This window comes from Coenobita brevimanus, chromosome 47 (assembly GCF_032717465.1).
Source record: "Coenobita brevimanus isolate Jiangsu-jjx chromosome 47, ASM3271746v2, whole genome shotgun sequence".
Lineage (NCBI taxonomy): Eukaryota > Metazoa > Arthropoda > Malacostraca > Decapoda > Coenobitidae > Coenobita > Coenobita brevimanus.
Window position 1 is genome coordinate 15,987,850 of NC_137000.1, and position 25,226 is coordinate 16,013,075.

A 25,226-nucleotide genomic window follows, 5' to 3' on the forward strand; every position below is an offset into this window, starting at 1 on the left:
AACGCCGGCACCACGCAGGCACGTATTGGACAACCGCCCTCGTATTTTTTCATTTAAACTATATAAGATGTTACTGAGGGTAATATAGAATAACGTCATCCAGCCATATACAATCAACCCTCGTTCTAAGTCGGGGATCTGGTTTAAAACAACAAAATTTCCCTTACACTTGGTGCTGTATATTTAGAGAAACTGGTGACCTGCTATATACAATAGATAGCGAGGGAAATTCTAATTTGTAGCGTTTTAGTCTTCTGTGGATTCATAGAAGAAACTACGAAAATAAAAGATTACTTCTTGAGGGGACGTAGCTGTTCATTCCGTCAGCTTTATTAAAGAAACCCCACGAAAACAACATTACCAGTGTGGCTGTGTCATGCATCACTGACTGCAAATTCTACACTCAGTTTTCTAAATAATCTACCGTTGAGGATAACGTGAAACCTGATAAATACCCGGAACTGAGCAGACTAAATAATCTACCAATCAGGGTAATATCAAACCTTGGAAGTACTCTGAATTATTACTCTAGTGTTCCCGATCGTAGCATCGCCCACGTAAGCCAGAGTATCAAAAATGAGAGGACAAAGCTGTGGATAAGTTCCCAGTTTTTGATGATAATTTCTGAAGCATGAGATGATAACAGAACTTTGCCTGACATTTTTGTATCGTTGCTGACGACACTTTTTAATGTGGGAAGCAAACGATCACAGCTAACAGTTACAGGTGTTCCATTAATAGCCGTCAACGATTAGAGTTTTGCTTAGACCCTCGCACACTCAGTTCGATAACACGGATGTGAATATCGATCTTGTGGTCCTTTCCTGAGATTCACTGGCAGGGAGAGTGACGGGGCTTTCCTTCACGTATTGTACCATGCGGTTGCTGTGAAGTGAGCGCCGCCACAGCAAACAAGATGTGATAAGGGGAAACATCAGATATGTAGCGGGCACATTAGCGTCAGTGGAGTTGCCATGTGAAGTGTCAGTATAAAGGAGAGGGAGTGGCCAAGATGTATAGAGAAGGTTAACCCTTTCATTAAAACTATTTCTTTTTATATACTAGCTTAAAGGTCACTTTCAGCGGCCTCCGCTCGATGACAAGTCAGTTCCTATCCTCCGTAGAAAGGTAACAGATATTTGAATTACTCATGCCTTGAGCAAGACGGAGCAAGAATTTTCCCTTATTTTTATCCTACTGGGACACTCGTTGAGGGGAGAGAGAGAGAGAGAGAGAGAGAGAGAGAGAGAGAGAGAGAGAGAGAGAGAGAGAGAGAGAGAGAGTTCTAGTGTTTGCTGTTATACTAAATTATACGATAGCATTATAGTACACAATTTTAGGAGTATAAGGAGGGAGGAAGGAGAGGCGAGAGAGCGATAATACAACAAACACGTCACTCTTCTCTCTTCTGTCATGCTGGTAATTTCAATGCCGGACCAAGAACGAATCCATCCCCTCCACTAAAAGCAAATACTAAATTTGAAGCAAAAGGCCAGAAATGAGTCATAACTCGGGAACCGGTGGCCCGATTGGACAGGAAATTATTTAGTTTTCAAGTTAGAGCATTTTCACGGTTTCTTGCACTAACAAAAATTGCGCTACGTTGCGCCGTTTTTGCTGTGTTACGGTAACAAACAAACATACAGAAGTCGGATCATTATAATATAGATATTCTTGCTATCTCTAGACGATTTCATTCGGCTTATGAGTCACATTTCAATTTGGAGGGATTGGATATCACGTACATTTACCTCTTTGCGACGAGGATGCTCTCCTAAAGTGAATGCGATTGTGTGGAAGTAACAGAGATAAACCAAAGAATTACGTCGCGCAAAAAGAACAAATTAATTTGGCCAAAAACTGCCATCTCTCCTCGTCATCTTGAATGCCGAGCTGTAACAAAAAGGTAACACCAGAATATAGTGCTATATCACGAAGTGCTGTGGAAAGGTATAGAGCCTTAGTATTGTTGTATTCTGCCAGTGAGCTACAGCAATAAGCTGCAACAGGGCGAGAATCTCCGCCAACTGAAAGTTGATGAGCCATCCGAGTGTGTCGTATTCTCATGAGCCACGGGGGCTTCCTAGCACTTCTCTCTTAGTGAATAATATTGCCTGCTACCCCTTACGTTCTATTGTATGTTATTCATTATTCATGGGTTGCACAAATGCCATACAATGAGTTTTTGACGTGTCATTATACAGAAACAAAGTAGTAAGACAGAAGTGTTCGGGAATATCCCTAAGTATGCCAAAAACTGCATTCTCCCTGTCATGAATATTGACTGTAGCACGACGTTAACACTAGAATATGGTGCTAGCCACAAAGAAGTGTCATACTGAGGTATGGGAAATAAGCTGTACCAAGTCCATCCAGTAAAGATGAACGAATTATATGTGTATGTGAGCAGGAGTACTGACCTGACCTTAGTGTGTCTGCAGGATGGACGGGTGTGGGGACGAGAGTCAGGAGGCGGAGGTGGGCATGTGCGCCAACTGCGGTTTCCTGGCCAAGCTGCGCTGTGCCAACTGCCGACAAGCCTTCTACTGCAAGAGGGAGTGTCAGCGCGAGCACTGGAAGAAAGGCCACAAGGACCAGTGTCAGCCTTTTGTGGTTAGTGTGTGTGTGTGTGTGTGTGTGTGTGTGTCAGGAAAAAAGGAGGAGACACACGAGAAACAATTAAGTATTTTCTTTAAGTTCATAATCATAGAAGTTTCATACATTTTTCCATGGATTTGTCAAGATCCTTTTCTAAGAACACATTTTATTCCCGCCTTTCTTAACAGTGGTAGGAAAATCTCAAATAAATTGTGGACAGACGGATAATTTTGCTGTCTATAATAATCAGTCTTCCTTTTCTGATTTTCAGTCTTTCAAAACAATAAGGAAAGCCTAATGTTAAGAACAAAAATTGTTTTTCCATAACGTAATATGTATATCAGCTAAATCACTGAGAAAAGATGTGAGTTACTGAGATAAACAAGGGATCCTACTTTTGGGAGGATATGGGGGAGTTGAGGGACGTTTATGTAGCCGGGGACCTCCACCGCCCAGTTATATCAGTGCCACCACATGAAGGTGTCCCTCCCCAGCATCAGACCGCATGGACAACAGACTCACTGGAACTGCTCGGTGTAACGAGCTGGTCACGACTTCCTTCTAGTCAGAGGTAAGGATGGAGGGGCATTAGAAGCTCTGGCGTATGACTGCACACACCTCTATTATTGCATCGCCTAAGTGTACCAGTATTGTAACCTCTTTTCCACATAATTCTCCTCGTCTCTCTTTTCTATTGCTCATGTCATCCGTGATATTCCTTGCTCATCCCTTATCTCAATGTTACGTTTCGTTGACTCTGTTCTTTGTATATTTTCTTTCCTTCACATTTTTCTTTTTGCACTGATTTTTCCTTAAGTTCATTTTCTTCGAAAGATCTCTCCTATTCTGAGCAAAATTATATGGGCTAACAAGAAAAAAGTAGAATACAAAAGTGATAAAAAAAAAAAAACTCATGTGAGGAACCTCGGCTCAGCTGAGGGAAACTCTTACCGTTGGCGTGAACTACTCCAGTGAGATGGTTTTGTCTAGTTCTCGTTACCTGCAGACGATTTTAATTAGCTTGTAATTTTCGGACAGGAGGGATTTGGTGTAGTGTTCAATCTCTATTGCAGTACAAGGACGTTCTCTCAAACTGAACAAAATTGCTGAGAGGAAAATAAAATACATAATACGTTGTCGGACTGAAGGGGCTAACTTCTCTCCTGTCTTTCTTGTGCCATCCTCTCTGCATTTCTTTTCTCATATAATTTCCCTCCTGCCTCACCTCCAGCTGGTCCCTACAGGTGCAGGAGTCGGCTGAGCTGGGGCGTTACCTGGTGGCATCGCGGGACCTGAAGGCGGGTGACATCATCCTCAAAGAAGACCCTCTGGTGGTGGGGCCCAAACAGATCACCGAACCCGTCTGCCTAGGATGCTACAAACGCGTCGATGGCAGCTACAGGTTGGACACAGATTATTTACAACTGTATTAAGATGTAGCTGGATAGAAAAGGAGTGTGGCATCTGGTTATGTGTGTGTGTGTGTGTGTGTGTGTGTGTGTGTGTGTGTAAATATAAATATGTGCATGTGTGTATAAATATGAATGTGTGGTAGGTATATGTGTGTAAATATGAACATGTGTGTGTTGGTATATATATAATATAAATGTGTGCGTGTGTGTATGTGTGTGTGTCTGTATGTGCTTGTATAAATATATGTGTGTGTATATTCATTCATTCATCATCCAATCCAGTGTTACCCCATGAAAAGCGTAGGAGCCCGGGGCTAGGCAAGTTGATCCTGACATTTAAGAAGAGTGACCAGCCTCACTCATCCCTGAGTGGCACTACTTAAGCAATAAACCCCAACCATCCCTTGGATATAAACCTGCACAGGCTCAATCCAACTAAACTACCAGGCTCCATAATCTGGTTATATGGTCACCACCCAGCGTATAAATGGTTTCCCGATGCACAAGAAACCATTTGGCTTGTTACTCAGTGAAGAATCACCCGTAGACAGAAGGAAGAGGAAAGAATGAAGGACAGAAGGAAAGAACGAAGGAAGAAAGGAAATGGCATTTATTGAGTGAGGGGATGGTTAGCGCCCCCACCTACCAGATATGTGTGTGTATTATGTGTGTGTATATGTGAATATAAATATGTGTGTATATAAATATAAATGTGTGTGTGTGTGTGTGTGTGTGTGTGTGTGTGTGTGTGTGTGTGTGTGTGTGTGTGTGTGTGTGTGTGTGTGTGTGTGTGTGTGTGTGCGTGTGTGTGTGTGTGTGTGTGTGTGTTTACGGTATGTAAATGTGTGGGTGTATATGTATATGTAAATATAACTATGTGTGTGTGTGCTAGTGCGTGTGTGAATGTGTTTGTATAAATATAAATTTGTGTGTGTGTGTGTGTGTGTGTGTGTGTAAACATAAATGAGTCTGTGTATATTAATATTAATACGTGTGTATGTGTGTGTGAGTGTGTGTGTATAATTATTCATATATATATATATATATATATATATATATATATATATATATATATATATATCATCTCATCTCATCAGCCGTTTTCAGTATCCACTGCAGGACCGGCCTATCCCAATCGAAGCGGGGACGATACAGCCAATGTATCTCTACCAAGTGGCTTAGGCTGTCTGGTAGAGATTGTATGTAGGATGAGAAGTGCTTGTAAGTGTACTGTAGTGGCTTTGGATGTGTGTGTCGTCTGTGAACCACGTGTAATCGGCCCGCGCAAGCCGACTGGGTCCAAGCATACTTTATACTATGCGACACTGGTTCAACCACAGCACCCCTGATGTCCGCCAAAGCAGTACGTGGCCAGAAGAACGCTCCCAAAGTTTATTACCCTGGCGGGGCGCGAACCCTCGTTCTTCAGTGTATGAAAACGCATACTTTACCACTGAGGCTCCATATATATATATATATATATATATATATATATATATATATATAGGGTAACGATCATATTGCGTAATTGCTCATTTTGTAAATTTTTCCGGCCAGTTTACCACGGTCAGTTTGCCATAAGGGAGTACTTTGCACTAACGTCACCTTAACTAACCAACCATAGGCTAGGTTAGGTTAGCGCAAAGAACCCAGACATTTAAAGATAATTTTGGAAACCGAAGACGGTTTCGGCTTGGGAATTTTGCACAAGGACTGATTTCGCAAAGTTACCGTAATATATATATATATATATATATATATATATATATATATATATATATGTATGTATATCTAACTGTCTATCTATCTATTGCCAGACGCCTCAATCCCGTTTGGGGTGGCCACAAACAAATCGCCTCCAAGTCGCCCTGTCCCCCTCCATCTCACTGCCCTGCTCCCAACTCACACCCCCCTCTCTCATATACCTCTCCACCCCATCCCTCCATCTCATCCTCGGCCTCCCCCTTCCTCTTCCCCCCTCCACCTCACTCACATGCACTCTCTTCGTCAGTCTTTCACCCTCCATCCTCTCCACGTGGCCAAACCACCTCAGTGTATTCCTCATATAGCTTCCTATCACATCCACACCACAACGCTCCTTTATATCCTCATTCGTCAGCCTGTCTCTCCATGTGACTCCACAGGCTCCTCTTAAATAACTCATTTCCACTGCTCTCACTCTTGACTTGTGTCCTTCCAACAACGTCCAAGCTTCACTTCCATACGTTAGAGTTGGTATCACAATACTGTCATGTAGTAACTTTTCACTTCCATGCTCACTTCCCTGTTTCTTATCACTGCTTTCAAGGAACCAGCAACCTTTCTTCCCTGCTGTACCCTTTCACGCACTTCACCCTCCAAACCTGCATCCTTACTCATCACACTACCCAAGTACTTAAACGTACTCACATTTTCCAATTCCTCACCATCCAACCTCGCTGTACATTCACTGACTTCACCTCTCTCAAAGACCATCCCTTTACTCTTCCCTACATTCACCTTTAGATTCCGTTTCTTACACACTCTCCCAAACTCATCCACCAAGCCTTGCAGCTCCCCTTCGTCTTCACTCAACAACACAGTATCATCTGCAAACAACAGTACAGGGAGTTTCCAAACACTATCCTCTCTCTCCAGGGCCACTCCAACATCCACTACCCTACCTTGTACCTCTTTTATTACCCCATCCATGTACAGATTGAACAACCATGGAGACATGACACATCCCTGTTTCAAACCAACTTTCAAAGAGAAAAATTCACTTAGTTCACCATCCACACGCACTGCAGCCTTCGCACCATCGTACATACTCTTCACAGCATTCAACAACTTCCCATCTACTCCATATATTCTTAACACTTTCCACAATCCATGTCTATCCACCCTGTCATATGCTTTCTCCAAATCCATGAAAGCCGCAAACAACTTCTTTCCCTTCTCTAGAAACTTTTCCATTAAAGATCTAAGAATGAATATCTGATCTACACTTATCTACACTTATATCTATATCCATCTATCTATCTATCTATCTATATAAAATTGTGTGTAATTCACCGGGTCGGTCAGGATCACTTTGATGGTCGTGATCGTCAGCTTTTACCCTCTGGGAAGGGAGCTGAGAGCTCATATAGTCCGATCTAAGGGCAAGGCTGTGACCTTCACACACGCACACACCCGTCCCCTTGCTCCAGGGGGACAGTAACCACCCACTTCGTCAGTGAAACTTTTCGCAACCTGAGCGAGGCGCGAACTCCCGTCCACCAGTTGGCAAGCAAGAGCGTTACCACTGGACCAGCGAGCGGTGTGTGTGTGTGTGTGTGTGTGTGTGTGTGTGTGTGTCTGTGTGTGTGTGTGTGTGCGTACTCATCTTAAATGTCAGGACCAATCTTCTTAGCCCAGGGCTCCTACTCTCCTCATGAGGCAACGTAGTATTGAATGATGGATGGATGGTATGTTACAGGGAATTTGTGTAACCAGTGATTTTATGAAATCCCTAGGGAATTTGGGAAATGAGTTTACATTAGGATGGGTTAATTACTGTTAGGTTGGTTTAGGCTGCGATTAGGTTAGACTGGGATAATCTAAATTAAGCTTAAGTTAGGCTAGGCTAGGTTAGTTAGGTTAGGTTAGGTTAGGTTAATGTACTGTAGATGAATGCTTAATTTAATATAACTTAGCATTCATAGAAATTTACCTAACCTAACATAGCCTAACTAACCTAGCTTAACTAAACCCAGACTTAACCTAGATTATCGCAGCCTAACCTAACCGCAGCCTAAATTAACCTAAGGTTATTTAACCCATTTTAATTTAAACTCATTTCACAAAGTCCCTAGGGATTTCATGAAATCACTGGTTATACAAATTCCCTGTAACACACACACACACACACACACACACACACACACACACATCTATCTATCTATCTATCTATCTATCTATCTATCTATCTATATATATATATATATATATATATATATATATATATATATATATATATATGGAGCCTCTGTGGTACAGTGGTAAATTGTGTGTTTTCGTACATGGAAAAACGAGGGTTCGCGCCCCGCCAGGGTCATAAACTTTGGGAGCGTTCTTCCGGCCACGTACTGCTTTGGCGGACATAAAGGGTGCTGTGGTTGAACCAGTGTCGCATACTATAAAGTATGCTTGCACCCAGTCGGCTTGCGCTGGCCGATTATATTGGTTCACAGACTACACACACATCCAAAGCCACTCCAACACTACATTTTACACTTACAAGCACTTCTCACCCTACATACAATCTCTACCACACAGCCTAAGCCACTTGGTAGAGATACATTGGCTGTATCGTCTCCTATTCGGTCGGGATAGGCCGGTTCTGCAATGGACACTCAAACAGCGGATGATGATGATGATGATGATTCTCTCTCTCTCTCTCTCTCTCTCTCTCTCTCTCTCTCTATATATATATATATATATATATATATATATATATATACATATATATGCGTGTGTGTATAAATGTGTGTGAATGAATACAAATGTATGTGCGTATATACATATAAATAGGTGTGTGTGTGTGTGTGTGTTTATGAATATGAATATACTAGCAGGGATACCCGGCGATGTCCGGGCCAAAAAGGCAAAACGCTCCAATACTATTTGTTCTAATTCAGTCTTTTTCTCTACTCCAGACAGACCATGTAAGTACAGTACCTCTTATGCTTTTGAAGAGGGATTATAAGAGGTCCAAGGAACTTTCTGTTTCAGTTTTCGCAGACTAACGCACTGTATTTTTGCGCACTTGTTTACTATTACCGGTGACCTCAAATGACCTCCGACCGGTGACCTCAAATGACCTCGGAGATCAACCTCACATAGCCTATGTCCGAACTGGAGGTCATGTGAGTCTCCATGCCAAAAATTGGGCTGCCGGGTCCAGTCGTTCGAGCGTGTATTATCGGTGACCTCAAATGACCCCCGACCAGTGACCCCTAGTGCCTCACATAGCCCATGTCCGAACCGGAGGTCATGTGGGTCTCCATGACAGAAATTGGTCTGCGGGGTATCCAGCGTTGCCTGGGGCGAAAAAAGGCGAACACTCTACCGGTGACCTCAAATGACGTAGATCTGAATTTCAATCAACCAAAAACCATCCTTGGGTCACCCTGATTCAGAATATATATGGGTCTGGGGGTCCCTGGCCATTGGTTTGGGCGTGACTGAAGGACAAATAAGCAAACAAATAAACAAACAACACGCCTTTTTTACATATATATATATATATATATATATATATATATATATATATATATATATATATATATATATGTATGTATGTGTGTATGTATGTATGTATGTATGTGTGTGTGTATAAATATTCAGGTAAATATGTGTATGTATAAATATAAATATGTGTGCATATGTATGTGTGTGTGTATAAGTATGTGTGTGTATAAATATAAATGTGTGTGTGTGTGTGTGTGTGTGTGTGTGTGTGTGTGTGTGTGTGTCTAGAAATTTATATTTGTTTTTTTGTGTGTGTGTATGTGTGTGTGTGTGTGTGTGTGTGTGTGTGTGTGTGTGTGTGTGTATGGATGTCTAGAAATTTAAATATGAATGTGTGTGTGTGTGTGTGTGTCTAGAAATTTAAATATGAATGTGTGTGTGTGTGTGTGTGTGTGTGTGTGTGTGTGTGTGTGTGTCTAGACTTTGAATTATGACTGTGTGTGTGTGTGTGTGTGTGTGTGTGTGTGTGTGTGTGTGTGTGTGTGTGTGTGTGTGTGTGTGTGTGTGTGTGTGTGTGTGTGTGTGTGTGTGTGTGTGTGTGTGTGTGTGTCTAGAAATTTAAATATGAATGTGTGTGTGTGTGTGTGTCTAGAAATTTAAATATGAATGTGTGTGTGTGTGTGTGTGTGTGTGTGTTTGTGTGTGTGTGTGCACGCGCGCGCGCGTTTTCCTCCCATAGCTCCAGAGAGGACCATGTAAGAGGTTTCTTAATCTTACACTGAATTTAGATGGTTACCAGAGTTGTGCGCCTTGGTAGTCAAAGGGGTTGCCCAGTGCACAGTTATGTATGCGTAGATCAGTGTCCTAAAGTATAGTAGGGCTGTCGCCAAAACTAACACACAGACGAACCTGAGATATTGGTGACTATGCTTTACTTTTTTGTGTATATTTCTGTATGTGCATGTATTATTTCAAGGTAAATGACCCACCTGCCTGCAACACTGCCACAACAACCCAATTTGATCTGGTAAACACAGGATTGCTTTTAGGGTTCTTTCTGCGTATTTACACATGTGCATGTATATATTCTGATTAAACACACTAAATTGCAAAGGCTCTACAGTTAATACCTTGTCAAAGGAAACTGGGTAATTCTGTCGTTTTATAAAATTTCATGTTCTTGAACATTTTAAAATTGTTTATCGGCATCTCTTTTAAAGATCTTACTTGAATCTCCAAAGCTAACATTTGCTGTAGCGTTGTAGAAGCGGGATGCTTTTACTGATATGACACTAAGAAACTGCATTAACTGCACACTTCTGGTGTATTCATGCCACCACCATAATCAGAAAAAAAAAAAAAATAGGTATCAGGATCGAGATTCTTAAAGACTGAGTATGGCATGAGCAAGGCACGCAGACCACCTTGATAACTATTAGTGCTGGAGACCGTAATCACATCTAGCCACGTGAAATCTATCTATCCATTTATCTATCTGGTGTGTGTATGTGTGTGTGTGTGTGTGTGTGTGTGTGTGTGTGTGTGTGTGTGTGTGTGTGTGCTAAATTCCGATATGGCCTAAACTCTAAATCTGGAGCTGAGGCCTTGACGAAGGTTAACCCATATGTAGTTGAATGATAGACAAACTGACTGTGGCATTAGGTATCTTAAGGTATTCCGTTGTACGTGGAACTTGACGCACATCAACGTATGAGCAACTGTGGTGTTCTCTACCTTTGCCCTGTACACTGGCCAGCCTTAGCTTCTGTTCACCGTCTACTCCCACTACTGTCTGAAGTCCTAGCCAAGGTTTTCCACAGAATAAAAACCACTGTTGTGTAGTTCGAAGCTTTGTTAGACCACACCATGAAAAAATCATGGCACTATTACTCGTACTGTCTAGAAAACATCAAACGACCAACAATAGTTTTCGTTGGTTTTGAACCCGCGGCCACCACTTGCTTTCTGGGATGAACTGTGACGCACGGCTGTACGTACACCCTCCCGCATCATCCAGTTTAATCTGCAGTAACTTGCCAAGCACCAGCCTCCCACGCCAGGAATACATCGGCTGAATTTAAGGCAACCCTCTCGTGACACAGTTTTCTTCAGTATTTCTACTCTTACCTCACCACATTCCTCTTACCAGCCGCTCTCCGTCCTAAGTCCATGCTAGCCTGATCCCGCCTAGCCAGCTGTTTCATTAAACCTAGTGCAGAGTAACATGATTTAGCCACTATTGTTCTGTCGCAGTTTTAGTGCATTCCAGTCACAGTAATTGGGTGAAGGGTTACACGAATATAAATCTATAGCCTATATATAAAAGACCCGTGTTGCTTGTCTGTTTCTTTGTCCTGCACCCAAACCAAGGGTCGCACACCCCAAACTCATATATATTCTGAATCAGGGTGACCCAAAGATGGTTTTAGACGGAGTAAAATTCAGGTCTGGGTCATTTGAGGTCACCGGTAGTGTTCTCCTTTTTGGCCCGGGCAATACCGGGTACTCCTGCAGCCCAATTTTTGGGATGGAGACTCACATGACCTCCAGTTCGGACATAGGCTATGTGAGGTTGACCTCCGAGGTCATTTGAGGTCACCAGTCGGAGGTCATTTGAGGTCACCAGTCGGAGGTCATTTGAGGTCACAAGTAATGGTAAACAAGTGAGCACAAATACTTGTTAGTTTGCGAAAACTGAAATAGAAAGTTCCGGGACCTCTTATAATCCCTCTTGCTGGCGTAGAAAATAAGATTGAACTAGAACAAATAGGATTAGAGTGTTCGCCATTTTGGCCCGGGCAGCGCCTGGTACTCCTGCTATAACATATATGTGGGGAGAGCCAAAATATGGTAGACAATGGCTACAGTACCATTGAAAAGTTCACTGATTCATTTTTGTAGCAACATCATCTACAGGTATATTAAATAATTTTAAGCAAACATACTTTGTCATAACCACTTTTAGCTCCAGTCTAAGCCATCCAAACCTTTCCCAACAAACCGACTTTAACTAAGTGTATCTTAACTAGATCTTTCTAGGGCTTAAAGAATCAGCATTGACATCATCTAATTTTTACACAATCAAACCCCTCTACCGTGATCAAACCCCCACCTAACTTAAACAAGTCTAATCTTTCTACATCAGATACTTGAAGTGTAGATGGTTAATGTATGAGACGTAATTTAGCCACGTAGCCTAATCACTCTAACCAAAACTTATTAACCATGCTAACTTAAACTTACCTGTTCCTGGTCCATCAGGTGTGAGAAGTGTGGGTGGCCAATGTGTGGACCGGAGTGCTGCACCGCGCCGGACCACCAGCCCGAGTGTGTGGTGGGCCAGGAGATCGGCTCGCCCATAGAGATCGTAAACTTCGACGAGACGAACCACTTCTACGAGGTCATCTTCACCATGAGGTGCGGAGGCGGGCAAGCGGCTTCTCTTGGCGTGTCTTCTTTCGTGTTTTGTCTGTGTTCTGTCGGCCTGTGTTCTGCTGATGAGTGCTGCTTTATTATATTGTCGGTGTTTTATTATACTGTCTGTGCCCTGTTGTGTTGTTTTGTCTGCATTCTGTTTTATTATTGCTTTATGCGTGTTCTGTTTTATTGTTACTTTATCCGTGTTCTGTTTTATTATTGTTTTATGCATGTTCTGTTTTATTGTTACTTTATCCGTGTTCTGTTTTATTGTTACTTTATCCGTGTTCTGTTTTATTATTGCTTTATGCGTGTTCTGTTTTATTATTGCTTTATGCATGTTCTGTTTTATTATCGCTTTATCCGTGTTCTGTTTTATTGTTGCTTTATCCGTGTTCTGTTTTATTATTGCTTTATGCGTGTTCTGTTTTATTATTGCTTTATGCGTGTTCTGTTTTATTATTGCTTTATGCGTGTTCTGTTTTATTATTGCTTTATGCGTGTTCTGTTTTATTATTGCTTTATGCGTGTTCTGTTTTATTATTGCTTTATCAGTTTTCTGTTGTGTTACCACCTCCGCCAACGAAGCTGCAGGAGGTTATGTATTCACCTATGTTTGTCTGTTTGTCCACACGATATCGCCAAGAGTTCTCAATGAATTTTAATGACATTTTGTGAAAGGGTGGGCCATGGGCCAAGAAAGAAATGACTAAATTTCGGGGCGGGTTCGGATCCTGATCCTACATATAATGTCTCCGAAAGTTCTCAATGAATTGCGATAAAGTTTTGTGTGGTCGAATGGGCCATGGGTTGGGGAACAATTAATTAGATTTGGGGGCGGATCCGGATCCTCTGTATTTCACACAATATCTCCACCGATCCTGATCCGGATCCTTTTCAATGGCAATGGCATTGGCAGAGGTATGCGCTCTCTGAGTGTTTTCTAGTTACCTATTTGTGCTCCGTTGGCTTATAACGCAATGCTGATGATGGTCGTGAGGGCGTATTGTTTTACTCAGCATGTGCGTTCCCGACCGTCAAAATAATTCAAACAGTTATGATCCAGTTTTAACCAGACTTGCTGGAAGGGTTGAGAACAATTGGTTAAAGGTCAAGGTCACATGGAAAGGCAAACTTAAACTGTTTTGATCCGATTTAAGTCACCGCTTGGAGGGGGGTTAGTGGTAGCGCAAGAACGGAGAGGTTCAGTTCTGAGAACAGTCAAAGCTTTAGGACACAGAGCAAGGTAAAAGTTAGATACAAGTGTGTGAATAAACAAAGCAACTAAGGCAGTTTTGATCTGATCTGAACCACACCTGGTGGAAGTGTCACGGGTCAGACGGGGTTTACGTCTTTGAGAATAAAAGGCCAAAATTAGTGTCAAGATACATGGTAGGGTTAACATGTTAACATAAATTGTCTTCAGCAGATTTAGACCAACCTTTGTGGAAGGGTTTAGGTAGACAAAGAATGAAGGGATATGACTTTGAAAACAATCAAATGTCAAGATCTGATTTTGAAAACACTCAATTGCCAAGATCTGATTTGGAAAACAGTCAATTGCCAAGGTCACATACAATGTAAGTTTATATAGTTATCTCCCACCTTTAGAAGGCGGAGCGATAATGTTTTTGCCTGCCTCTGTGTGTGTGTGTGTGTGTGTGTGTGTGTGTGTGTGTGTGTGTGTGTGTGTGTGTGTGTGTGTGTGTGTATCTGTTCCCATTATATCTCAAGAATGGCTTAAGCTATCAACGTGAAACCTTCAGAGTATCAAGATATGGCTAAAATCTTGGCCGAGTTCGAAAATGGGCGCTCGGGGCCAAGGTCAAGGTCACCAAAATGGCTGCCAAAGGTCAATTAGTTTTTATCGCCCGCTTTTAGCACCATTATATCTCATGAACGGCTTGAGCTATGAACATGAAACCTTCAGGGTATCAAGATGTAGCCTAGATCTTGGGCTTGGCCAACATCATATTCTGGCAGGCGATTAACATTCGGTTCCCGAATACTTTTCTTTCATTTTGATTTTATTTAGACCAAACTTGGTGGAATGGGTAAAGGCAACGCAAGGACGAAGGAATTCAATTTTGAGAACAATCATCGGTCAAGTTGACAGGACAAAGTCAAAATTCGACCCGTGTGTGTCTGTCTGTGAATAAAATAAATAAACCAATATTAATCTGATTTAAACCAAACTTGGTGGAAGGGTTGGGGGTTTGGTAAGTGACTGACTTATTGATCTTTATAACGATGGGGCAAAGGCCAGGGTCATATGGCAGGGTCAGATTGCACACTTTTTATTAGATTTAGACCAAACTTTGTAGAGAGGCTCATGGTAAAGCAAAGACAAAGCATTTGAGAAAAATCCATCAATGATCAGGGTCACAAGACAAGGTCAAAGTTTGGACCATATAACTCAGACAGTTTTGACTAAATCTGAATCAAGCTTGGCAGAAGGACTGAGGGTCAGTCAAGGATCAAGTGGTTGTTCAAAGCAATAGGTTAAAGGTCAAGGTCACAGGCCATGATCAGTTCAGTCAAACTTCTTGGTAGGGTTGAGGGCCAGGCAGGAAAGATGGAAGTCGATTTTGAGAACAATCGGTCATAAGTCAAGATCACGGGACACAGTCAAATGCCTGTCCCTTAGATCATTTGTAGGGCACTGGTGTTACACGCTGTGTTCTTTTTTATTCTGAATGTATTCTGTTGGCTTGTGTTCTGTATCATATTTTCTCTGTGCTCTGCAAAAAAACCTTTGTTTATCCACGCTTGTTCTAATGCTGTCCTCAACAAGGAGAAGGCTTACAAAAGATACCAAAGCCAACCCATTCCTGAATCTCATCTCTTTAATGTTTCTGCCCATAAGAACATAAGAACATAAGAAGAGAGGTTAACTGCAGTAGGCCTGTTGGCCCATGCTAGGCAGCTCCTAGAAGAGTAACTGAACTACTAGAATGAGATAAGGATAGCAAAGAAGAAGGCTCTCCCCCGCCCTCCAAACCCTCCAGTCGAAGCCGGCAGGAAAAAGTCAGAAAGAACACCACGCCGTATAGAAAAACTGGCGTGGACATTTTACAGGAAAGTGTGAAAGGAGAATAGAGACTATCATAGTGTAACCTGAAAAGAAATTTTTTTTTGAATTAGTATTGGTTATAAGATTTTCTTTATTCTATATCCACCCCTTATTTGTCATATGCTTATCTAGCCTATGCTTGAAACTCTCAATGGAAGAGGCAGCAACTACTTTACTAGGTAGCTTATTCCATTCGTCTACAACTCTATTACCAAACCAATTTCTACCAATTTCCTTTCTGAAACGGAATTTTTCTAGTTTGAAACCATTATTTCTAGTTCTATCCTGTATGCTCACTTTAAGTACCTTGCTAATATCTCCCTTATTTATACCATTCATCCACTTAAACACCTCAATTAAGTCTCCCCTTACTCTACGCCTCTCTAGCGAATGCAGACTTAGTCTCTTCAGTCTGTCTTCATATGACAGGTTCCGGACGTCGTGTATCATTTTAGTCATTCTTCTCTGTACATTTTCTAACGAATTAATATCCATTCTATAGTAAGGACACCAAAATTGTACTGCGTAGTCTAAATGTGGCCTTACTAATGCTAGATAAAGTTTCAGTATTACTTTAGATGATCTATTGCTCACGCTTCTCGAAATAAATCCTAGGACCCTATTTGCTTTATTTCTCGCATTAATACACTGTTGCCTTGGTTTAAGGTCGTTACTAATCATAACTCCTAGATCTCTCTCGCATTCCGATTTGCTAATTTCTTTGTTATCTAAGCTGTATTTAGTATCTCCACTGGTCTTGCCTACGTTAAGTACTTTACATTTTTCAACGTTAAATTCCATTTGCCAAGTTTTAGACCATTTGGACAATGTATCGAGGTCTTTTTGTAAGTTATGGCAATCGTCAGTCGAGTTAATGATACGCCCTATTTCTGTATCGTCGGCAAATTTGCTGATGCAGCTATTGACTCCTAGGTCTAGATCATTTATATATATATAATAAATAATAAGGGACCGAGTACTGAACCCTGTGGTACACCGCTAGTTACTAATCCCCAGTCCGACTTAGTTCCATTTATTAATACTCTCTGCTTTCGTCCTTTCAGCCAGGATTCTATCCATTTTAAGATATCGCCGTCTATACCGTGTGCTCGAACCTTTCTAACTAACCTTTCGTGTGGGACCCTATCAAAAGCTTTACTAAAGTCCAGATAAATAACATCGTAAGCTTTATCTCTATCTACTGCCTCATAGACCTCCGAGTAGAATGACAACAAGTTTGTGAGGCAGGATCGTCCTTGCCTGAATCCGTGCTGACTTTCGTTTATAAGATTAAATCTTTCTAAGTGTTCTCTAATCTTATTTGCCAAAATTGACTCTAACATTTTTCCTACTATTGACGTTAGACTGATCGGACGATAATTCGACGCAGCTGATTTATCACCCTTTTTAAAGATGGGCACTACGTTTGCGGTCTTCCACGCCTCTGGAACTTCTCCTGAACTTAAAGAGTCATTAAATAACGTTAAAAGTGGCTGACATAATTCTTCTTTGGTTTCTTTTATAATTTTTGCATATATATCGTCCGGACCTGGCGATTTTTGAGGTTTTAACTTATTAATTTCTTTCAATACGTCCTCCTTTTTTTTTTTTTTTCATTCATTGCCAGACGCCATGTATCCCAAACGGGGTGGCCAAGGGCTTAGAGTTAATTGTTTTACAGGAAGGGGCACTAATCCTCCACCAACCCCACTTGAGACATAGGGAGAAGTACCTCCTTACTAATGGTTATTTTACTAAGAATATTTTCCGTATTCTCATGGTAAATATTTGCTGCTTGAGAGACCAGGCTTAGATTTTCCTTGGTGAATACTGATATGAAATAATTATTTAGGATGGAGCACATTTCTTTATCTTCACTGGTAATGTCACCTGATTCTGTTCTGAGTGGTCCTATCGTGCGAAGTCTGCTCTTTGCTCTGCTAAAAGTAATTTCATTCATACTAAATGCTCTGAACTCTCCAACTCGAATTCTTCCTGCTCCTTCTGGCATCTTGCCAAAAACCTTTCTAACAACTTTATCTAATCATCCTTCCCTCCTTTTTTCTACCCTGATGGCTCTGTAGCTATTTTTCTCTGCTGATAAAGCAGAAATCTTTGCTCAGACTTTCTCCTCCAATTCCACCTTAGGTGATTCCGGTGCTGTTCCTACATCACTTCCCCTATATGACTTCCTCGTGGCTGACATTAAAATTTCTTCAATTGATGTATTTTCTGCCATGACTGACCTCAGTACTAAAAAGGCATATGGGCCTGATGGAGTCCCTCCTATTGTCCTCAAGAACTGTGCTTCTGTGCATACACCCTGCCTAGGTAAACTCTTTAGCCTTTGTCTGTCAACTTGCACCTTCCCATCTTGCTGGAACTTTGCTCTCATTCAACCTGTCCCAAAGAAGGGTGACCATTTCCAGCCCTCTAACTATCGCCCAATTGCTTTACCATCCTGTGCTTCAAAAGTTTTCCAGTCTATTCTTCACATGAAAATTCTAAAGCATCTTTCCTACCACAATCTTCTTTCTGTTCGTCTGTATGGGTTCCGTCAGGGACGCTCCACTGGCGATCGTCTAACCTTTCAGACTCCTGGTCCTCCTCCTTTCGGGACTTTGGCGAAATCTTTGCCATTACATTTGACATCTCAAAGGCTTTCTGTCGAGTCTGGCATATATCTTTAATTTCCAAATGCCCTCTTACGATTTCTTTCCTTCTATATGTGCCTTCATCTATAGCTTCCTATCTGGTCGTTCTACAGCTGTTGTAGACGGCCACTGTTATTCTAGAACAATCAACAGTGGTGTTCCTCAAAGCTGTATCCTATCACCAACTCTCTTCCTTTTATACATCAATGACATTCTAAGCTGTACATCTAACCCTATCCACTGATACACTGATGACTCAGCCTTTCACTTTTCCATTCGCTTTCTGCAGCGTCCATCTCAGCAGTTACTTCAATAAACAAGGGATGAGGCTATGGCACACCTAATGTCTGACTTGGCTCATATCTCTGATTGGGGAGAAAATAATCTTTTTGTTTTTAATGCATCAAAAACTCAGTTCTTACGTCTATCGACCCGACAAAATCTTCCACAGGAGCTCCCTCTAATTCTTAACAATATCCAGCTCAATCCTACATCATCGTTAAATATACTTGGGGTTTCATTCTCTCGGGATTTATCTTGGATAAAACATATTACCTCTCTTGTAAAAAATGCTTCTAAGAGATTAGGTGTGCTAAGCCGACTCTGCACCTTCTTTACCCCTGCATTCTAATATGTGGGGAAGCTCCCCACATACAGCTCTTCTCAACAAGGTGGAGTCAAAGGCTTTTCGTCTCATTAACTCTCCTTCTCTTACTGACTCCCTTCAACCTCTGTCTCTTCGCTGCACTGTTGCATCTTTCTGTCTTTTCTCTTACGACTTCAGTGGTCATTGCTTCTCTGAACTGTCTGCTTGCATCCCCCCACTACTACGGCGGTCACGTAGCAACCGTCTAGCAACAAATTCTCATCCCTTTTCTGTCCAGCTTTCTACTGCAAGAATTAGCATTTACTCCCAGTCCTTCATGCATGCAACAAGTCAACCCTGGAACTGTCTCTCTCTACCTGTATTTCCTACTTCCTATGATCTTCAGTCTTTCAAACGCAGTGTGTCCAGGTATCTTGAACGGATCTTGAATTTGGCTCTCTGTTATCTTGTTTTTTTTTTCTTGGCTGAAATAATCTGCAGGCCCCTTGCCTTTGTTTCCTTTTTCCTTGCATTTAAAAAAAAAAAATGCTCTGTTTTACTGTTTTATCTGTGTTATGTTTTCGGTGCTTTGTTAGTATTTTATCTGTTCTGTTGTCTTGTGTTCTGTGTCATTATAATTACTCTTACGTTCTGTTGACACTAAGTCTGCTGATATTATGTTTTCTGTGTTCTGATGACGTGTGCTGCGTTTTTATTATTTTATCTCTTTGGCTTTGATTTTAGTATGATTTCTGTTGGATTACTCTCTTATCTGAATTCTGTTGTCTTGTGATCAATTGTATTATTATATGTCTGTGGTTTGTTGGGACACTGTCATGTCTGCATTCTGTTAGTCTTACTTCTTGTGTTCTGAATTTGTTGTTTGTGTTCTTATTACACTTACTCCCGCAGCACAAAGGGGTTATGCGTTTGATTTAGTTTGTTTGTCTGTCTGTCTATTAGTAACCTGATGGAAATATTATTGCCTGGAATTACGCCAAATTTGGAATAATGACTGAGGATCGTATGCAGAACTCGTAATTAAATTTTGACAAAAAAAAAAAAAAAAGTTGTAGGTCAAGGGCAAGACCAGTTCATAGTTTTTCTTTGAGTTTGAGAATACTTGGTGGAAGGGTTAGGGGTCATGAAAGGATAAAGCGCTTAAATACTGGGAAGAGTCGATCATGGATAATCATATAGCAAGGTCAAATGTTCGGCCTTTTAAGTCATAATTTTATTTTCGATTTGGACCAATTTAGGGGAAGGATGTATGATCTGCGAAGGGTGAAATGATTCTGTTTTGAGAGCAATGGATCAAGGTCATGAGGCAAGGTTAACTTAAGCACTTTCGATCCAACTTGAACCATACTTGGCGGAAGGTTAAGATCAGGTACTGGTGTAGTATTTCGATTTTAAGGAGTCGGTCTATGGTAAAAAATCACACGGCAAAGGCAAGGAGTTGATACATGACCGATTGTAAGGCGTAGGTATTCACTCTTGTTATGTTGTATATATTCTGCTGTGTCACTAGTTTGTCTGTATTCTCTTGGAGTTTGATCTGCTTTGCTGCTTTTTTGTCCGTCTTCCGCAGAGTCAGTATTTTCTCGATGGTCTGCTGGCTTGATATTTTGTTTGTGTTTCGTTGTGTTGTTAGTTTGTCTGTGTTCCTTTGTGCTGTTATTTGGTCAGTATTTTGCTGTGTTGTTATTTTGCCAGTGTTCTCTTGTATTATTATTTTGTCTGTGCTTTGCTATGATGTTATTTTGTATGTGATCTGTTACATTATTATTTTTTGGGTGTTTTCTGTTGCCATGTGATCTGTTGTGTTAATATCAGGCTGTGTTCTGTTGGCTGGTGTGTCATGGTTTTGCATTTGCCTTCTGTTGTATAGATTTTTCTTTTCCCTCTTTTCTTTTTTGCTGATTTTAATATGCCTATAGATGTTCTTTGGCGTGTTCTGTGGCATCCTTTGTTCGTTTGCATTAATTATATTCTCTTAGGCAGGTGGGGACGCCTACCATCCACTCACTCGATACGGTGCCATCTTTATGTGACTGTACATCGAGTAATAAGCCAAACGATTTCCTGTAACCCATGAAACTAAATTTTAATAAGTTCGGTGATAACCATATGACTACGAAATGAGTCAGGTGGTCTAGGGGATTAGGGCCTTTTAACAGGGCCTCGCTCATATAAGTTTAAATCCGAAGGTTGGCTGGGGTTTGTTGTTTACATGATGTCACTCGGGGTGTCGACTGGACACTCTAATCTTAAACTCCTTGGTCTGGTGACGTCTTTTTTTAAATTTTATTATTGCCGTCTCCAGATGATTTAATTTACCTTACAATAAACCTTTCGAGCTGGGATGTCTAAATGTACGCCTTTTATCATAAGCTGAATAATAATTGTCTGGTGGTGGCACGATTAATATAGGAAATACTTCCTCTTCGTGAAAGGGTTAAATATCTTGAGCCAGGCCCTTAGGCTCCCGATGGAGTATAAAGGAATGAAACAATAGAATAGATCAGTTACTGTTGGTCTCTGTGTTCTGTTGCCTTATTTTGCCTGTGTTGTGGTGAGTCACTGGCTGTCGTGCATGTATTGTTGCTTGCTGTATTGCATGATTTTTCAGTTCGCTTTATTGCCTCAGTGTTGCCTCTCCTCTTTCATGATTTTTGGGTGTTCGGTTGTACTATTATTGCACCCGCGTTTCGTGGAGCGAAAGCGGGTATTAAGTTTCTGGCGGTGTGTGTGTGTGTGTGTGTGTGTGTTTTAACAATATATCTCTGACAGTTTTTAACCGATTTTAAACAAACTTGGAGGTGGAAGGATGCCTCATATACAAATAATTTTTTTTTAGAACAATTTTTTCAAAGATCAAGACCATTCGGCTAGGTCAAACACTGACCCAAGAAAATAAACTTAAACAGTTTTTATCCATTTTCTACCAAACTTTTGGAAATAAATGATTCGATTTTCAGAGCACTCAGTCAAAGGTTCAGGTCACAGGACAAGGTCAAAGCTCGACCCTTGGTTTAGCAAATATAAAGTTTTAATCCGATTTTAACCAAACTTTGTGGAAGGATTGAGGGTCGGACAATGATTGTTTTTAAAACAATAGATCAATGGTCAATTTCAATGGTCGTTAACTTAAAGTTTATAACCAATTGCACCAAAATTAAAGAAAGGGTTAAGGATCATGCAGGAAAAGAGATTAAGTTTTCAGAATAATCAGTCAAAGGTCAAGGACACACGCCTCGGTAAAATTTTGACCAGTGTGATCGTGTGTGAAGAAAATAATCAAAAGATGGACACGGGTGTTGCACCTTCTAAGTGGCTTTCCTTTTTTCTTCTTCTTCTTCTTCTTTTTGTTCATTTGGTTCTGTTTTCTGATGGCATTTTTGTAGTGCATGTGGCAGATCACATTCTTTAAGTCTTTGTGATGATTCATTATTTTCAGCCTCTTCTGGTACTGTACTTCCTTTAAGTTTGAGCTCTGTTATAATATATTCAGCTGCATTCCATGCATCAGTTAAGTATTTGCTTCATACATAATTTTCCTTTTGTGTTCTATAGTTGTTTTTACACTGATTATTAATGTAAAATATAATAAAACCACTAACGAACTTTGGCCCTTGTTCTCTCTGCTTTGCTGTTATACTCTACATATTGTCTGTAAGTAGTCTGTAAAATTATGTGCCTATTTATCTGATCGTTCCACATTCTCAAGAATATACTGCTGCATTTTTTTGCAGCCTTATGTATAACCTACCGTTGTGTGTGTGTGTGTGTGTGTGTGTGTGTGTGTGTGTGTGTGTGTGTGTGTTTTAAGCTCTTCCGGAACAACATGCCACTCGAGTATTTTGTTCTGCAGAATGCTAGACGACGATATTCAGTTTATGAATGGCTTTTCGGTCTCAAAGGGTCTTGAAGGCATGGTAGGGTACTGTTAATATAGAATATTCTATGATCATCGTACAGTAGGTCGACTCGACGAATCGTCCAATATAGTGATGTTACTTAACTGGTATAGCCTACACGTAACTTTGCTGTGATAAATATTGTTCCGGCACTGCAACACTTGCCTCTCACCTCCCCCTTCCCTGCCACAGGTGCCTGGCGTTAAAGAAGAAGTCAGCGAGGCGGTACGAGCAGCTCATGGCGCTAGAAAGTCACTATGAGGACCGCAAGGGCACCCATCTTTACCAGGAGAACCAGAAGCGAGTGGTCAACTTTCTGCGCAACTATTTCTTCCTGCAGGAGTTCCCCAGAGAGGACATCGACAGTTCTGAGAAGACCATCCATACAGTGACAGGCATCATCGACGTCAATGCAGTGGAGGTGCGGCTGGAGGCAGGTGAGGTGCTGGGGCTGTACCCAAACTTTGCCATGCTGGAGCACTCTTGCACACCCAACACCAAGCACACCTACACCAAGGATCGTCAGGTGGTGCTGCGAGCTGCTGTTGACATTCGCCGCGGTGAACATCTAAGCACCATGTACACACACGTGCTGTGGGGCACGGCGGCTCGGCGTGATCACCTCAAGCACAGCAAGTACTTTATGTGTACCTGTCCCCGCTGTTCAGATCCAACTGAGTTGGGCACACACTTCTCCGCCCTGAGGTGCGGCCGATGCACCTCGGGTTTCATGCTGTCTGCTGCGCCCCTGGACCAGCTGGCATCCTGGATCTGCACCTCCTGCAACGCGACACTGACGGCGGAGGAGGTAACTGAGGTCAACTTGAGACTGGGGGAGGAGGTAGAAGTGGCGTTAGCGTCACCAAGCGTGGCCGGGCTGGAGGAGCTGGTGCAACGCCGCGCCCGCACAACCGTCCATCCCAACCACTACCACTTGTTTGCGGCCAGACACACACTACTTCAGCTGTATGGCCGCGACCCCTCTGCCACTGGTCAGGACGCCATGAAGAAGAAAGAAAAGCTATGTCAGGACTTCCTGAAGGTGTGCACTGCCTTGGACCCTGGCATGGCCCGCCTGGCGCCATACGCTGGCGTGGCGCTGTATGAGTACCACCTAGCCGTGCTGGCACGAGCCCGACAGGATCCAGACGCTCCACATGTAGAAACAGCCGCCTTAAAGAAGGACGTGGAAACTGCGAAGGCGCTGCTACAGCAGTGCATCAGGGTGCTGCAGGACGAGCCAGACCACCAGCCTGAGGGGCAGCTGTGCAAAATGGCACAGCAGAACCTGGCTGAGTTGCGGCAGTGGGAGGCCACTCTTGCCTCACCCTAGCTCACTCTTTCACCCTGTTTCGTCCCTACAGTCCTCTACCCACCCTCACCTGCTCATACCACTGTTACTTGTCTTTCCTTCGCAGTTATTTTGCTAATGAAATTCTATACGTACATTTCAAGTTGTCACATCCAGTTGAATTACTTCATTGCTTGTTTCCTCACTGAAAAAGTCTTCACTGTATTGTATGCTCAGCCAAGTCTTTATCCCTCACCCCCTCTTGCCCCTTCCCTCGGCCTCTTCCTAGTGAACTACTGAAATGTAAATAAGTAACATAACATTAAATAAAGGTGTACTATGTGATAACAGTTTTTCTCTGTAATGTTAAGGACTATTATTCTCTCTTTAATTTCTCACAACTTTTGGCTGAGGTGCGTAAGTTTAAGTTAGTCTTGTGATTGTGTTGCTCAAGAACTCGTGTTGAGGGTTGTTTACGATTTGTTGAAGATTATTAATAAAATGAAATTGATATGACGCTTGGCTTTATGTATCCCCCCAAATAAAATTTATATTTTTTCATCAGTTTCATTACCATCATCATTCGTAATTACCATTCATGAAATCTTTCCATATGATGAAATTTTACTTGAGTTAATATTTTACCACACGGGCGCCTGTCTTCAAAATATTTATTGGAAGGGGCCTTCCACGGGATATATCTTGCTTCATAGGCTATCAAAGACACTGGACGTTTTAAAACTTTACTTGTGAAATACTGTACGTAAAGACTTGATCCTCACACACACCATCACTCACACGAAATTACCACCAAGAGCAAAACTTCTGCTCAACTCTCCTACCGCACATCTTGCTTTTGGTGTAATTTCAGACTCCTTACCGATATGTTAGGTTTGAATAATTTCGGTTAATTAAGTTAGGGCAGGTTGAGTTAGGTTAGAATAGGATAGATTGCATTAGGATAGGTTAGATTAGGTTTAGTAAGTTAGAACTGAGATAAGGATTTGGATTGACAGGCACTGAGGGACTTTGAAGTTTAGGCTCAGTGACAATCGTAGGTG

General features: G+C 41.7%; 1 protein-coding gene across 3 annotated transcripts in view; it reads left to right on the forward strand.

Moving 5' to 3' along the window:
• LOC145399055 (uncharacterized) overlaps positions 1 to 24,681 on the forward strand; it is a 45,585-nt gene extending 20,904 nt beyond the window's left edge. For all 3 annotated transcript variants that reach the window (XM_080271793.1, XM_080271792.1, XM_080271795.1), the window contains 4 exons: positions 2,442 to 2,613; positions 3,843 to 4,000; positions 12,486 to 12,641; positions 23,067 to 24,681. In XM_080271793.1, the coding sequence (XP_080127919.1) occupies positions 2,442 to 2,613; positions 3,843 to 4,000; positions 12,486 to 12,641; positions 23,067 to 24,207 (1,627 nt within the window). In that variant the 3' untranslated portion in view covers positions 24,208 to 24,681. The remainder of the gene's footprint in view (positions 1 to 2,441; positions 2,614 to 3,842; positions 4,001 to 12,485; positions 12,642 to 23,066) is intronic.
• Positions 24,682 to 25,226: the final 545 nt, after the last annotated feature.